Source organism: Manis javanica, chromosome 10, assembly GCF_040802235.1.
Source record: "Manis javanica isolate MJ-LG chromosome 10, MJ_LKY, whole genome shotgun sequence".
NCBI lineage: Eukaryota > Metazoa > Chordata > Mammalia > Pholidota > Manidae > Manis > Manis javanica.
In genome coordinates this window covers 58,452,408-58,470,522 of record NC_133165.1, presented here as the reverse complement: position 1 = coordinate 58,470,522, position 18,115 = coordinate 58,452,408, and the positions used below count along the sequence as shown (strand labels likewise).

General features: G+C 41.1%; 1 protein-coding gene across 3 annotated transcripts in view; it reads right to left on the bottom strand.

Moving 5' to 3' along the window:
• Window positions 1–18,115, bottom strand: part of SHISA9 (shisa family member 9) — a 255,173-nt gene that overhangs the window by 233,259 nt on the left and 3,799 nt on the right. For all 3 annotated transcript variants that reach the window (XM_037000414.2, XM_037000415.2, XM_037000416.2), the window contains exon 2: window positions 8,147–8,274. In XM_037000414.2, the coding sequence (XP_036856309.1) occupies window positions 8,147–8,274 (128 nt within the window). The remainder of the gene's footprint in view (window positions 1–8,146; window positions 8,275–18,115) is intronic.

Here is an 18,115-nt window from a genome sequence, read left to right as displayed (position 1 = left end):
TTCAGCCCCAGGTGTTTCCAGGTCTCCTGCATGAATAGCAGCTTTGAAATTACCTGTTTGCTCTTCCATCCTCCCACTATCCCATAAGCTTCAAGAGGATATTTCCTATCTTTGTCTCATGCATCCTCACCCCTGCAATTCCTAGCACACTGCCTGATACAGATCGTTGATTGATTAAATGGAAATATTAATGATAATGAAACAAAACAGCTGGCTAAAATCTGAGTCCTCTGGGACTGAAATGGTTACTTTATCTCAGTTAATCCATTTTCAAAGATTAGTGTAGTCCAATACAGTAATTCTTAGTAGGAATCAATAAATAAGGAGAAGAAAGAGAAGAGATCCCCTAATGTGGGTCCTTGGGAAAGGAATGAGAAAGAATAGACCACAAGATTTAAAGCCAGACAGACAAAGGTTCATGTTTGAACCTATGTCTAGAGTCTGAACTCCTTACCAAATTATCTCTGTAACACTGGGCAAGTTACTTAAACTCTCTGAGCCACAGTTTCCTCATGTATAATATGTGGATGCAATACCTATTTCAATTATTTCATGGAGTTGTTGTGAGAAGTAAAATGTATGCATGTGCTAGATACATAACAAACATTATTCTGTTCTATTTATTACTCCTTTTTTATCCACACTAACCATCAGTCACACAGTAGGCATGTTGCATCACTTCATCCCGATACAGAAATAGAAATGCTCTCCCAAAGGAACTCTGAGGATAGGTTTTCCCTAGTAGGGAAGGAGCAGCACTGGCATCTTTTAAACTAAACCAGACACTGGGATGGAAACTTAGACTTTCTTTACAAATAGTCCCATAGCTGGTTGGAAGCACGTTGGAAAGGCAATGCAAATCTGATCAGGAAATACCATGTGGCCAGCATTAGTAGCAATTTTTGAAAAGAGCCCAGGAGATGGCTTACAGAAACAGGTCATATTTTTTCATGGAAGGACTGTTTCTCTATTGCTTGCTTGTACACACAAACCCGCTCACACACACAGAAAATCTCATTTTCTGGGTGGAATTACAAGATATATTAGGGGCCAAACAGACTCCTACTGGCCTGCTCTACCAGTGTAACTAAAATGTTAAAGTCAATATTCCTAACAGAACAAAAGCTCATGTGTTTTAATGGGAACAAAAGAAAAACGTAAGACAGGAACAAATGGCTAATAATGAGACAGCTGCTCCATCAGAGCGATTTCCTTGGGAAGGAATTGACAGTTTCTTCAGTTCTCATTTGCATCATTAGTAGTAACACACATGCACATACATACACACACACACAAGTTGTGTTATCAACTGGCACACAAAGTGAAAATATTGTCACTGTCCAGACACCTGTACCACGAACTCAAGCTGACGAGGATCATTGCCCCCTAGTGAACAGACTGCCTTTAGCACTAATGTTCACTCCTTCCACAAACATTAGTAGTAATGGCCAAACTTAGGTTACCAGGGATTATGCTAAGTTCTTTATCTGTGTTAATTCATTTGATCCTTACAACAATCCTGTAAAGAAAATATTATTTGCTCCTTATATACAAAGGGAAATTGAGTTTCAGATTAGTAAATCAATTTTTCCATGATTATGCAGCAAATAGGTGACAGGGCAGATACCCAGTCAAATTACTGCTACCTCCCAAGCCCAATTCTCCCACTCCCTCACTGCACTATCTTAATCACATATTAGACATGTTTAGTAAGTATCATCCACATGTCAGAGACTCATTCGTAACACTGATACTTCAAGAGAAAACCAGACCTCTTGATTTAAAAATACACAAAGTCAATGCAGGCTACTGCCCTGAGCCTACAAATGTTTTTAGCTGATCTAGAATGGATCCACCTCCAATTCTTATTAACTCTATAATTTACTGACCACATGCCAACACTATTACAGTCATGGATCTTCAGATGGCACAGTCAGCCTGCCCAATTCTGGCAAAAAGTGTTTAGGTTTCACCTTCATAAGATTGTACATCAATGATGCCTTAATAAAAAAAAGTGTTTAAGGTTTCAAAAACAAGACTGTTGGTAGCTGTGGCTTCATAGAAGTGAGGTAAGGCCTCATGGGAGTTGAAATCAGCAAAGTTCCTTCAAAATTCAAAACTCCAACAGTCCTGCAACTCAGTCCCACTGGGCTTCTTATGGAGGATGGCCTAGAGATTCATTCATGCATGGATGCATTTATTCATTCAACAAACATTTATTTGACACTGGACTGTCTAGGCAATAGGAGACACAGGGGCAAATAACACAAATGCAATCTTTGTCCCTGCCCCAAGGAAGCTTAAAACAGCAGTCTCCACCGTGCTTCTCAAGCATGGCCTTCTTGGAGAACCTACCCCACTACACCCTTGAGAGGGACCACCAAAATACAATCCACCCCACTCAACCAGCTGATTCAGAGTCAGATAGCAGATCCAGGGAAAGCCAGACCGTTGGCTGGCCAGAAACCAATCATATTTTCTCTCCCTGGATAATAAGAAATGAAAGACAGAATGATTGAGCATATTGAGAACAGAAAAGGGTGATGATTTACCCGCTCCACCTATTAAGTCCCTAAGGTGGTCCTGATTCCCACCCTTTCTGAGTCTAGATATTCACCAGAAGATAACCCATGTGCATCCAGTAAGGTTCAAGCTATGGAATCAGACAGACCTGGGTTTGAATCCTGACTCCTCCATTTATTAACTTGGATATCTACTTATTATGATATAATGGACAAGTTATTTAATTTTTCATTTTATTGTGCATATTTTCAAATACACACAAAGATAGAGTAGAATATTGAATCCCTATGTATTTGGTCACCTCGGTGCAAAAAAAGTATTTTCCCCATTTTGTTTCATCCAGTTTTATATTTTTCCTGTTGATTTTTAAAGTAAATCTCAATCATCATGTGAGATGAGTTCCTTATTTTCCATGAATCTGAGTTTTCTCCTTTATAAGACAGGAATAATTATACCTCTTTCATAGGCTTTTTCATTCACTGGACAAAGATGTATGGGGCTGCTGCCGTGAGCCAGCTCAGTCCCTGTCGCCAGAGGCACAGGTCTGACAACACAAAGCTTACTCCCATGGGGTTTACAGTGTAGTGGAAGAGGCATAAATAATGAGTAAGTTAATTTCAGAGAAAACAAAAGTTATGAAGAAAAGAATGGGAAACAGTAGGTGATTTGGGGGCCAGAAGTGGACAAGGATGACCTCCCTAATGAGGCAGCAGTGAGGGTAAGACACAAAGGGAAGGGGCCTGGGAGCAGCCTGCTGTAGGCACAAAGCACAGCAGGTGCAAAGACCCGGAGGTAGCAATGAGCAAGGCTGTTTGAGGGTTGTTTTGAGTACGAAATGAGCTAACACATTCAAAGCCTTAGTTAGCCCACTGCCTGGCACATTGCAAGTGATAAAACTTAGTCATTATTCTCCTAAGGGAGGACTCATCACAAGATGGTACATTGGAGTGTATTTTGGAAACAGTTCTCTTTCCTCAAGTGCCAATTGATCTTTTGGTTCACTGAGCATGTCCTTTACCAAAGTCTACTCCTGGGAAAACGCTTCCCTATACTGCAAACGCCTGTACCATGAGGAAGGGTCACATAGGGTAATGGTTAAAAACACAGACTTTGGGGTCTGGCCCATTTAAATTCCAGCTCCACCATTAGCTGTATGTATGAGCTTTGGACAAATCAGTTAACCTCTCCAAGCCTCAGTACCCCCATCCTTATGAAGTTGAAAATAATAGTACCAATGTAATATAGTTTTGAGGATTCAATGTGTTGGGGGTTTGAATGTTATCTGTAGAAGTTACTGTTAATATTACACTATCTTACATATTTTTACTCTTATATGTATACTTACCTTTTTACCTGTACTGATTAGGAAATTCCCCTGTTTTTTTTCAGATATTTGGGAATATCCCCTAGCAGTATCTCTAAAAGTCAAGTATAGGACATTCTGGGTACCTTGGTAAAAATGAATGAAAACCCATCTGGTCCTGGATATGCGCTGTACATCTTCAGAAACTAAACTGCGGATCTGCTTTTCATCTGGTTCCTGTAAATCCACCTGGGAATGGTCCTGGGGCAGGAGGGGAGTGGTGAGGCTGGAACAGGAGCCTGGTCTTTCTAATGGCTTCAAGTCAGCATTTCTCTTCAGTCTGGGGTGAGAGCTCACTCACTCAGGTTATGCTATCCAATAAATACTGTCACATCAACCCAAAGCGAAAGGAAACTGCAGGTTTGCAGGGAATGAGAGGGTGTTTTGTTCCATGAGTATATATAACAACACAACCAGGACAACATCTGGTTCTATTCGCACACTGACCAGGTGAATAATTTCACGTGGCTGTTTTTATAGACACTGTGCCCACGAAGGCTTTGTAATTGCTGCTGACCTATTTAGTGTTGTTTTCAGTCTTCGCCACATCATTAAACAACACAGCACAACCAAAACTCTACTACCCAGTTTGCTGTGCCAAAAAGAATGCAGTAATCTGGACTGGATCCTGAAACAGAAAAGGGACTTAGAAAATGAGCGACACGCAAATGGTATCTGCAGCTGAGCTGAAAATAATGTGCCAATGTGGATTTCTTAGCTTTGACAGGTGTACTGTAATGTCAGGATGTTAACATTAGGGGAAGTGGGTGAGGGGTATACAGAACTCTGTGTATCTGTCTTTGCAACTTTTCTGTAAACATACAATTATTCCGAACTGCAAAGTTCATTTCAAAAAGTGTGCTGTTAACACAAACAAGTGGAGGAACACTGATCCAGGTTGAATCCTTGTCTTCACAGTCCCTCACTTATATATCCCACCCTTAAGACTAAAGGGAGCCTGTATTTTAGCCTGCATTCCCAAAAGGGATGGGGAGGGGGGGTGTCATTGGCAGGCAGGGAAGCTGGGCTGGAGGAGACAGAGAATGTTCATAGCACCAGGGAAGCTGGGCTGGAGGAGACAGAGAATGTTCATAGCACTTGAGGACAAAATGTGCCTTCAGAAGCAAACGGTAATTATACAGAAACCAAGAAGCATTTTCAGAAAATCCCTCTCTCATGTGAATCTACATCCTGTTAATCAAAGAGGTCGAGACCCTTTTGATTATCAGACTAAATATTTTTAGGCAATATCACTGAATGCCTAGAAGGATCATGAACAGCTTCAGCTAAAGAAAAATCCATCTTCAGATAAAAAGGCAAGTCCTATATATCACAGGAAAAATCAACCACAAGACACTTACGAAGATAGATTGGCAAAAATGTCCCCATATTGAAGCTTACTCCTCCCTATTTGCCTTCACTCTAGTCCTCCTCCACCTCCCTCCTTCTCTATATCAGACTTCTGCCCTGATTTGATTCTCTTAGTTAGCATTTGACCAAAAGCATAAGAGAAAGATCAGAAAGTGACCTAGCATTAGAATTAATAAGATGAGGAAAGAGAAATAGATGGGGACGATTGTTCTCTTAAAGTTGTGTCCAGTGGGTTGTTGAACAGAGGTGAAAATGACATTTAAGTTGTGACTACTGAATTTCCAGGAAAATCTGGCAACCTGAATGTTTAGTGAAGAACCCTTAAAATGACATGATATGCCCCTTCATGTTACATCAACAAATAGATGCATCTTTCTTTCTATCTTTTTGTAATGGCAAATCCTTGTAGAAAAGGGTTTTGTATTCATTAGGTACATTCTAATTCTGGCACCTAGAGCTGGTCTAACTTTTCAGTTATCATACTGGATTCCTTTTCTTCCAGTTCTCTATTGGTCAAAGCAGGCTCTGGCTTCTTGCTTCTTGAATCCCTAGTAACTGATAACTATCAGACATCTAGTCCCATCCCTTCAATGGACTACCCAGAACATTCCTTCTCTTGAACATGCAAATTTTTCCCTGGGTCTATAATATATAAATAGTTATTGTAAATCAATAAAAAGACAAAGCCATTCATTACAAGGAAGCCTATCATTACTATCAACTATTGAATTAGTTATAGAAATTAAGCCTATTAATGTAAATCTGTGGAAAAGCTATATCTTTCTCATTTCCCAGATAGTCCCAAGAATTCTTAGAAAGAAGGATTGGACAGTCTAGCAGGATTACATGAAATTAACATCTGAGGTCATTCTTATGAGAATGCAAGTTTTGTGACATTACACCTGGAATTCTCCCCTGTAGTTTACCAGGAATGCTCTGGTTTGATTCCACCTGGTAGAATATTAAAAGACACATTTTTTTCTCATGGTTTAAAATATCACTGATTACTGAGCTGCAACTATAGACTAAAAGCAAAAATCACAAATAAACCTGTCATAAGAGGCTTCTGAGTTACTCAGTGCCTGTCTACCCATCTCTGAGCAATAATTTATTCTCAGTACAACTTTAAATGAAAGTTCCTTATTAAAGCAAGACTCATTAATGTTGCCTGCCCTTTTACCTGATGGAATGATGGAACTTGAGTGACTTCAATGAGTTTGTTATTCCAGTGGAGTGCTGAACCAAAAAATCATCCTAAAGATTGAAACTTCAAATGAGAAACCTATTAGCAGTCTCCTTTCATAGCCAGGGACTCAACGCGACTTCAGCTTTTCTACTCCATGATCACATTCACTCATTTCCAATGTTTGGGACTCATATACATGTAGGTTCAGCTCATTTTCCTCAAAGCCGGAACCGGATGCAGTAATGGCCAAGTCAGAGCTGGTGCAATTTACCGTATCTTTCAGGGCTGTGAGATTTTATCATAAAACGTCCACTTGCTGGTGTATTTTGCTCTGAAATGTGGCTACTTCTCATACCACTTTACAATCCAGTTCATAAATAAGTAATGTTGAATTATTGTATAGAATGAAACCTAAGCCATTCTATCTGGCAGCCCGTTTTCAGACCACGTACACATTGACTCTGCAAACCCACAGTAACATTTCCAAGGCCATGAATAATGATCACCATGCAGAATGACAGAATTCACATCACCTCTGTCAAATGCTACAGATTTATTCCTCTACTCATTGAGCTTAAACGTTTGCAACCAAACAGTCAAAAACTATGATTCAGCAAATGAAACACCAAAGCAACTCCTAGTGCCGCTTTAGCAAAGACGACCCAGACTATAAATTGTGCCGTATTTTTAAGAACCTCCAGCCACAACTAAATGCCTCCTTTAAATTGTCTGGCTTTTGCTATTTTAAACCAAGCCCTCCACATTACTTTAATGTGGGGGTTACTTGAAAACATAATTGCTAGAAATGAGCATAGTAGTACACTGCTGTCAAAAACTAAACAATCCTGGTTTTCCCCACTCCCATTAGCCATACGTCAGCTCCATAATGTATGTTGTCTGTACAGACCTTTGAAAGGAAAGAAAATCTGGGAGAACATACCAACATTCCTAAGCACGCTCTATCAGCTAAAGAACACCTATTGAAAGACAAAAGCAAATGCAGCTTTTTTTGTTTTCCTGGGGGAACAGTGGATGGACTTTGCTACTGTTGATTCATATATAACACCCCAAACCAATGTAACCACAACTCCACACCCCACACACAAATACACACAGACATGCACACGGAGTAGTTTGTGGATTATTTCTATGGAACTGTAGCTGGATGAAAAATAGATGTAATTCTCCTGGGCTAGTATTTGTGAATTGAAAACAGCATGAAAACTAAAAGTCACAACTGGTCTACCTCAGGAGGTGGACAAAATAAGCAAACAGAACATCAGTTAACAGATTATCTAGTCAAGACGAATCAACAAAATGGATTACTGGCCAACAGATTAACTATCTAAAATGAACCGACCAAGAAATCCATTGGATAACTAAGTACCCAACCATAATAAACCAGCCAAGAGGGCCATTAGTTAATAGGTCAAAAATGATGTACCCATCAAGTTATCTATTAGTTAACAGAAGAACCAGTCATGAGAAATCAACTAAGTAGATGACTTTTCAACAGAGAAACAAACCAAGTGAAATCTGATGATGCCAAATACAGCTTCCTCTAGGAGAGATAAAATAAAACTTCTAACTAGTCAACAAAGAGAAGCTCTTAGTGAACCCAAACACACACCATGAAATCTGGAAGCAGGACCACTGCACGGTCAGTGGGTGGGACTGGCAATGGATCACACAGCTATACTTACGAAGATTATTTATGGGGGCTCTGGTATCCATGTTCTCATAATGCTGGACGTGGACCACAATGTTGAGGTCTCTCTCCATGTGGTCAGTGTTGCAGTGGCCCTGTGGCCTCATGACATCTGCAAGGGCCCTGAAAGAAGCAAGAATTTAAATCTGTTCATTCAAAACACAATGACTGGCTCCTGCGATCCTCTGAGCGCTGTGCATGTGAACTAAAGACAAGGTCTTTTACTCCATGGAGCTGCCATTCTAGTCAGGGGTGGGAGGGAGAAAAAGACATGAGTAAGAAATAAGACCACCACATTTAGAAGTTACAGGGACTTCATGCAGACCAGTTTGCACGCTTCTCACAATAGCTGTGTAACACCAATATTACCCACCTTGTAGAGTTGTTGAGAGGATTAAATGATGAACAGATGCAATGGCTCTGCACCCCATAGATTTAGTCCCCCCTTTATACTGAACCCTAGATACCAACACACTACGTACAGCAATGGCCCATTGTAAGTAACAAATAACATTTATTGAGTACTTACCATAATCCAAGCACTAGGCTCATCACATTACATGCCTTAATTCAACTAAGCAGCAAACACCTTATGAGGTTTATTACCTCTTCTTTGCTGATGAGGCTCAGAGAGGTGAATTAACCTGATCAAGGTCACACAGCCAGTAAACTGTAGCACAGAGATGTGAATGAGAGTCTGTACTCACAGCCCTGTGCAGTGTGTGCATTGGGTTTCCTGTAGCTATGGAGGATTTGGTGTGATCTGTCCACACCCCATGCTGGTGCCTCTCTTAATCAGTAGCTGGGGATAGGAATTTTACAAATAAGGAAACAACTTGAGGGGTATTATGTGAATGTAGTCATTTCCTAAAGCTGCTCTAACAAAGTACCACAAACTAGGTGGCATAAAACAACAGAATCTTGTCTCACAGTTCTGGAGGCTGGATGCCCAAAATCAAGATGTTAGCAGAGCCGTGCTCCTTCTGAAACTTAACAAGGGAGCCCTTCCAGGCTCCTAGCTTCTGGTGGCTTGCTGGGAATCTTGGGTATTTGTTGGTTTACCACTGCATTACTCCAGGCTCTGCCTCTGTCGTCTCGCAGTATTCTCCCTCTGTCTCTGCCTTCACATGGACATCTTCTTTTAAGGACACCAGTCATATTGGATTAGGGGCCATCCTCCTCAAGTATGATCTCATCTCAACAAATTACATCTGCAACCATACTATTTCTCAATAAAGTCACATTCTGAGGACCATGACATTAGGACTTTAATAAATCTTTGGGGGTTGGGGGACAATCCAGTAATTACATAACAGTGACCTTCACAACTAGATATAAACTTGGGAAGGAAGCTCAATATCTACACATAGAACAGAGCAGAGATAACTGTCCAGATGTTACACCCAAGGTCAGACCTCACCAACACATTTTTTTCTCTTTATCTACCCTCCATCATGTGTTCATTTATGTGATTATCCTTGAGGATAAATAATATTGTAAGTATTATCGTATATGCATGTATCTTTGACATAAAGTTGTGTTTCTACCATATACCTCATTCTGTTTGCATAAACTTTGGTTTGCACAATGTGGAAGCTAGCCCTATTGCTGAACCTGAATCTCTTTGCAATTTGCAACCACTGCATAGCATTCTAATATCTGCAGCCTCCATATTCACTTACCTGCAGAGAAGGCAGTCTCAGTACACAACAGCTAGGAGGGCAGAGGGACTGACCAATCAGAATGCACAGCAGCTATAAACACCCAACTCTTTCATTGAACATCAGCCCTGCCTTATCCATTTCCCTAATTACGGACCGACTAGATGGTCACAAACTCCCTGCCTCTGTAAACAACACTGCAATAAACATCCTCATACATGCCTCCTCTTGGATCAGGTAGAGTCCAAAGGTGCTCACCCATGAGTGACACAGCCATGCTTTAGGATACATCCAGATGCTCTCAACTAACCAGAACCCACTGAGTCCACACCAAGGGAGACAGAGACAGAAGTGAGGGGTTTGTGTGAGGCCCATGCATACCACCCATGAACTCAACAGACCCAGCCTGCCCACCATGTCCCACTACAGCATTGCTTCTCAGACAGTGGCCTGCCAACCAGCAGTAACGTAGCACCTTGTTAAAATACAGATTTTCAGATTCACCAGACTTATGACTCAGAAACTCCAGGGGGGTGCCCAGCCATCCGTGTCTTCATAGGTCATCCAGGGGTATCTGCTGCACATTCAAGCTTGAGACTGTATCAGGGTAAGAGAGGCCCTCAGCTTGGGGGAACGGTTGCTCAAGAGACAATGGGCAGAGAACCACAGCTGGTGAGACGTGTCAGATGTGACACCAGTCAAAGTTCCACATGAATAGGAGGAAAAGACTAAGTCTGCTAAGAGACAGGAGAGTAACACCAGCTCCATTCATTCAGTCATTCACTTACTCGATGAGTATTTATTGCCTACTCTGTGCCATACAGCAGCGAATAAAGTGCACAAGACCTCTACCTTCGTGGAGCTTATGATCTAAGGGAGGGGATAAAAAATATTAAATTAAAAACAAGGGCTGCCAAAATTAAATACATAAAAGTGTAACATGATCACAAGGGACTGGCGCATAGCAAAATTATTCACAATAGCCAAAAAGTGGAAACAACCCAGATCAACTGATGAATGGATAAGTGAAATGTGTTCTATGGAATGAATATTGTTCAGCCATAAAGCAGAATGAACTACTGATACAAGCGACAGCGCGAATGAGATGAAATGAAAGAAGCCAGACATAGATGCCACATATTGGATGATTCCATTTATGTGTAATGTTCAGAAGAGACAAATCCAGAGACAGAAAGTAGATTCATGGTTGCCAGGAACTAGTACTGTTTAATGTTTCTTTTTGGGATAATGAAAATGTTCTGGAAGTAGATGCTGGTGATACACTAAAAAGCACTGAACTGTACACCTTTCATGGTCAAGGTGGCAGATTTTCATGGGAAATGGAAAGTAACTGCTAATGAGTGAGGGTTTTCTTTTTAGGGTGATAAGCATGTTCTGGAATTAGAGAGTGGTGACGGTTGCTCAACTTTGTGAATATACTAAAAACCACTGAATGGTATAATTTTTTAAAAAATTCTTAAAAACCGTTACAGGGGAATAATGAGCAGGAAAAGTCTGAGTAGGTGATGTTTGAGTTGATACTGAACAGTGAGAAGGAGTTGGTCACATAAAGATGATAGAAAGAACATTCCTGGCAGAGGGGGTGGCAACTGCAAAGGCCCTGAGGTGGGAAATAGTTCAGATATTTAAGGGACATGCAGGAGGGCCAATAAAGCAGGAAGACGGTGAACAAGGAGGGGAGCCTTCCAAGGTGAGAATTAGCATTGCCATTTTACAGGGTGGAAAACCACTCAAGTTAACCGCTCCTCAGTGGAGGGACTGAGATACAAACCTGAGCATCTATGAAATCAGAGTTCAGGCCCCTTCCCACCCCTGTGCTGTAAGCAGGCTCTGAAACCTGAAGGGCCTGCAGGGGGGGCACATTTGAGGCAAAGGGCACTTGTCTCCCAAACTCTATTGGACTTTTTTGCTTCTGAACAGGTTCTTCATCATGAGCCTCGGGGCATCTCTGAGCCCCTCTGGAATTGAGTGGAAATTTTGTCTGTGCATTTTTCTCAAGCAAGAAGCCATCGCTTTCACCAGATTCTCTAAGGAGTCCTCCCCAGATTCCAAAATATTCAGGCTTTCCAGAGGAGAGCCTGCTAAGTAATCAAGACAGCTCCCATGAACTTGGTCAGCCCTGCCATCTGCAGATCCCCAGGGCTTCTCCTGAGGGTCATAAAATCAATCCAAAATACAAGGATGTTTTTCCCCAAAGCAGCCCTTCCCAGCTCATGCAGTGGAGACAGGGATTCTTGGAGACCTCCCTGTCCTGGACAAGAAGTGTTCAAGGTGTGGGTCACTCACTCCAGGGACTGCATACAGTGAATTGGCATGGAGAAGGAAATGCAAGATCTTCTTTGTGTATGATCTTCATTCACTAGAAATGAGAAATCGATTGGGTATGTGTGTTGATGCTGGCACCCTCACTTGGACCACCCATGTCAGATGGTGATAACTGGGTACACCAGACCAGGGAGGGTGACTGGCAGCACTGCAGTTACATGCACCCCTGAATCACTAAGCAAACTTGTGGCTTAAAAATATCCCCCATAATCCGGACGATGCTGCGGTTGTGGCTGCATCCAGCCCACCGTCTCCTGGACTTGCCATAAGAAGGAGGAGGGAGATGTCTAGGCTGGCATGTGCATACAGTGAGACAACGAATTTGACTGGATCTGTACTGTTGGAACTCAACCAGGAGTTGGGAGGGGTGCAAGTTGTAGCACCCCAAAATCTCATGACTATAGACTATCTATGGTTAAAAGAACATATGGGATGTGAACAGATCCCAGAAATGGGCTGCTTTAATTTGTCTGATGGTTCAAGTACAGTTGGAAAATATCCATCATATCATAGATAAATTTTCACAAATGCCTAGGGTGCCTAAATGGTTTTCTTGGCTTCACTGGAGATGGCTGGTAATTATAGATTTGCTTTGTTTATGTCACCGTATTCCTATTATGTTAATATGTGTGTGCAAATTAGTTAGTAGTTTAAAACCTATACATACTTAAGGTACTATACAAGAAGATATGTCAAAGAAATAATCAATCCTCCCAAGTTTCCTTCATATGCTACATCTATAGCTTTTCTTCTTCCTTCCTAATTACAAACTTTAAATAGAATTCGTGCCTCATATCGAATTTACCGAGTATCATAATTCCTCCAGGTGGTAAAGATACCTCGAGACAAGTGCTGGGCATAGAAGCCACAGGGCATAAATCTGCAAAGAAGTAAAAAGCTAACCTTTGCAAACAATATGGCTTCTCTCTCACTTACCAACTTTACATTTCCCTGTATGGCCCCGGAAGATGACTGGTTAGCCAGAGACGGGTAAGATTCCTCAAGGGAGGAACAACCTAAGACAGGCACAGTCGCAGGGGGGCCATCAGGTGAGAATTTGGGGATCAACAGAGGTGAGGCTCAGAACCTCACCCCCCCTGCTTTGAGAGAAATCTTCTGCATCCGTGGATGTCTTGCTGCCCTTGTCTAGCCTGGATTAATACTTAGTCCATAGGCACACACCTGATCATCTGATCATCTACATTTGCCTTCTTACAGCACTAAACTATGTTTTCTACCTTTATCTTGCATCTACCTACCACTTCAGCATTTTATTAAAAATAAAAATAATAATAATAATAGGAGAAATGTGGGATGAACATATAAATCAAGTACAAAAATCAAATGAATATTCATATTTGACCTGATGGTTTATAGGTCATATTGCATGATCAAAACCGAAAGTTTCTGTGATGACTGCCCTTGTACTGTTCACCATGTAAGAATTTATTCACTCTGTAAGAATTCGTTCACCATGTAAGAACTTGTTCGTTATGCTTCAGAAGATTGGAGACTGACGAGAATTAGGCTTGAGATGGATTAATGATTGTACATTGAGCATTGACCCCCCTATACTGAATTTTATTGTTGTTAACAACTATTTGATCAATAAATATGAGAGATGCCCTCTCAAAAAAAAAAAAAAAAAAAGAGAAAAAAAAAAAAAAAAAAATATCCCCCATAATAGAAGACAGGCAAAATAGGTGAAATTACTGCAAACTTTCAGTTATAAAATAAATAGGTCACGGGAATGAAAGTATAGCATAGGCGACTTAGTCAATAAGATTGTGATATCTTTAGTGATTAGGGTAACTATATTTATCACAGTGAGCATTTAATAATGCATCTAATTGTCAAATCACTATGTTGTACATCTGAAACCAATATAATATTGTATTATCAATGACACACAATTTTAAAAATGTAAAAGAAAATTATATCCCTCATAATATGTATCCCCCATAACAAAACCAAAGCCAGAAGAAAATACTGATGTGGCTAGCACAAAAAAAAAAAAAAAAAAGAGTAGAATTGACTCTTCCCTTCTTTTCAATGGAAGTTTAAAACAATGATGATCTATTCAGATCAAAATAAAGTCAGCCAAAAACAATCAACTCTCGTAAGGAATAATCAAACTATGTGTTTACTTATTAATGGTGAATTTAATCCTCAGTGAACACTGAATATTAGCTAATGGTTGTGTGAAGTCATCGTGATTACTGACGAATTTTAAAATATTTATTTCACCTTCTACTCAGTTTAAAATTTCTGTATGTGTATTTATAAGGTATCTAATACTTTTTCACCATTGTGTGCATATACTTATTAGTAAAGCAAATGTGCATATATTCAAGTACATACAAAAGAACATTAGAAATAAGGATATGTCCAAAAAATTTTATTAATGGAAAAAACCAACTATGTGCTACAAATGCCCAAGGATTTGGCATTTATTTGTGACACCGAATCTGGACACTTCTCAAACGTTAATGCATATATTACCAAAGGGTCTTGTTAAAAATGCAATTTCTGTTTCAGTAATTCTGAGGCAGGGCCCAAGATTCTGCTCAATCTCCCAGATGATGAAGATGCTGCTGGTTACCAGCACACTGAGTAGCAAGGTCAAAAAGGCACTACGATGGTAAATATTATGTGTCAACTTGACAGGGACCCAGGGTGGTTAAATATTAGGTCAAACATGATTCTGAATGTGTCTGTGGGTGTGCTTTTGGATGAGATTACCGTTAAAATGATTAGCATGAGTAAAGCAGACTGCCTTCCATAAGGTGGGTGGGCCTCACCCAGTCAGTTGAAGGCCTGGCTAGAACAAAAGGCTGACCCTCCCCTGAGCAAAAGGAGAATTTTCCAGCCCGATTGCCATCAGACTGGAATGTCAGCTATTCCTGGTGCTATAGCAGCTTTCAGACTTGAACTGGAACATCAGCTCTGCAGATTTCGTACTTGCCAATGGCAATGCCAGACAACAAATCTCTTAATATATATCTCCTATAGGTTCTGTTTCTCTGAAGAACCCTAATACAGATTTTTTGTTGTTGAAGAAACCACACCTTTCTTGGATATCCCTTAACCTGGTTCAGAACAATTAGGATGAAACATCAGTATTGTTGAGGTCAAAGATGACTGAATATTGGCAATTTCAAAGGTGAAACATAGGATCAGTTTACTTGGGTTACCTGCCTCCCACCACTGGACTGTTAGTTTTGTGAGGGTGGGAACTGTATCCATACTATACACTGTTCTCTTACAGCTCTCAGCACAGGGCTGGGTGTACCACAGGTGCTCAATAAAGACCTGAATGACAAGCTGAATGAGTGAATGAATGAATGAGGAGATACTTTCTTATGCCATGGGAACCAGGATGTCAGAAACCAGAACTCCTAGGTGCCAGACACTATTCTAGGCACTTGGAATACAACTGTAGAAGAGACATAGTGTCTCTGAACTCCTTACTGTGAACAGTGATGGAAGGAGACAGATAATAAAGTAGTAAACCAATAAATTAGCCCATTAATTTTAAACTGTGATGTGAAATGACGCAAACAACACTGATTGAGGGGCTGGAGGGGGCAGGAGGTGGGGGGTGGCACTAACTAAGCCTGGGCGGTCAGGGACAGCTTCTAATAGAAGATGACATTCTAGCTGAGACCTGAATGATAAGAAGGGCCAGAGACATGAGGTCCTGTGGAAAAGAATTTGAACCACGCAAACACAACAGCTCCAAGGCAGCCCTGAGCTTGGCATATTTGACGAACAAAAAGAAAATGCTGCATCCCTTTTCTTCCCAGTTACAATGAGCAAATATAAGACCCCAGCATTTCTGAACAGAGCTCAGAATCTCGGCATCTTGCTTCAAAGCTTCCAGGGGTCCCAAGGTCTAAACTCTGTTCTGACTTTTACACACTTGAATAGGATTCCTGAGTGAGTATTTCCTCTTGCACCAGAAGCATCGTTTATTTTTCAAGAATTCAAGGGCAATGGGCATGGCTAACTTTCTGGAGTAGTGCTTACATCTGGTGTAGATGTTTATCAAAGCTCATAAAACTGCACACTTAAAATGTGTGCTTTTTATTGTGTAAATCACACCCCAATGAAGGTGATTTTTAAAATGCAAGGACTCAATGTCCAAAGAGAAGCAAACAAAGAAGGAAAAACCATTTTAGAGGCTTTTCTGTAGCCAATAGTATATGCATGGACTTCTCCAGTCTGGGAGCTGGTTGGAGCTGCAGGAAAAACCACAAATGTGCAGGAAGAGGGGAAAGTGGAAGGCAAACTAGAAGAAGAGAGAGAAGGCAAGGGAAGCAGGAACATGTGTTACTTGATGCCATTTCTTTGCAAAGGAACTCCAGCTCTTCTGAAGCGTGTTTGAAAAACACACAGGACACTGTACTATATAATTTGCCACTTGGATTTCTGATGCTGTTTGAAGGTGGGCAAAATAATGACATGTGTTCCCTACTGGCTTCAAGTGTAGGTAAGTTCAAACACATGTTCCTGCCTCCCAGGTCATTTCTCATCAATGCCTCTGTCAAGAGGTCTGGTGCTGCCAGGGGCAGATGAGGAAAACATTCCTAGTCTTGATCTTACAGTGACTTCTTGAACTAGCCCCAGTGCATGTGCTGTTATTTGCAGGGCACCACTTTATGATCTGACAAAAATAAAATCCTGCCTGGTCATGCTCAAAGGCAGTGCAGCCTAGTGGTCAAGGACCTATGTGCTGACCTCAGATTGTCTGGGTTTGAAGTCCAAGTCCTCCACTCACCAGGGGCTTGTTCATCCTCTGGGAAAGCAATCTGCGCCTCTTACAAGGCAAACTATCATAAGGCCCATCTCAATGGGCAGGAACCTGACATTAAATGAGAATTTACACACGAGCCTATGGCAAAATAGCAAAAGCATCAAGCTGAGCTGGGATTGAATCTCAGGCCATCTGACGTGAGCCTATGCTGCTAAGATCAGCCTGACCACGTCTTCATGGACTGCAGATAATATAACCTAAGTGAATTAGGTGAGGGTGGCTGCCTAGATAAACTTGAGGGCTTCTTAAAAGGGGGTGGCAGGGAGTGTCACCACTCAGAGGCAGCCAACAGTTGCCATGTAAAAATGCAAGCCATGTCACCAGACATACCGATTTCTTCAGAGAAATCAGAAATCTGGATTTCTGTGTGAAATCTCCCAGCTCTTAAATGTTGGCAATTGGTTCTATGTTGGTTTTAAAACACCATATATAATAGAGACTAAAGAGATTTCACAGCCAACTGCAGTGAGCCTTGACTGGATCCTGGTTTGAAGAACTAAACTCTAGACAACATTTCTCATATGACTGGGAAGTTTTTAATATGGTTGGATATTTGTTGATGTTATAGAATTTTTATTCTTTCTCTTGGCTGTAATGCTGGAACTGTGTTAGGTAGGAGAATATCCTTATTCTTAGCAAATGACTGCTTAAGTATTTAGGGACAAAGTGTCAGGTCTACAACTTATTTTCAAAGGCTTCAGCCAAAAAAAACAAAGAGAAAAAAGAGAGGGAGGGAAGGAGCCAACAAGGGAGGGAGGGAGGAAGGAGGGAGAGAAGAAGAGGGATGGAGGAGGAAGGGAGGGTATATGGAGAGAAAGCAATATGCAAATATGAAAAAAACAGCAATTGCTCAATTGAGATTAGCAGTCCTCAGCTAGAGGTGATCCTGTCCCCACATGACATCTGGCTATGTCCAAGGACATTTTTTACTGTCACAACTGTGTTGTGGAGTGGGTGCTACAGGCATCTAATGAGTAGAATCCAAGGAAACAGTGCCCAGGATGACTCCCCACAGCCAAGGATGATCCAGCCCCAAATGTCAACAGTGTGGAGGGTGAGGAGCCCTGCTCTAGCAGGAAGGACACACTAGAGTTCGTTTTTACTATTCTCCCCAGGATTTTTGTATACTTAAAATGTTTCA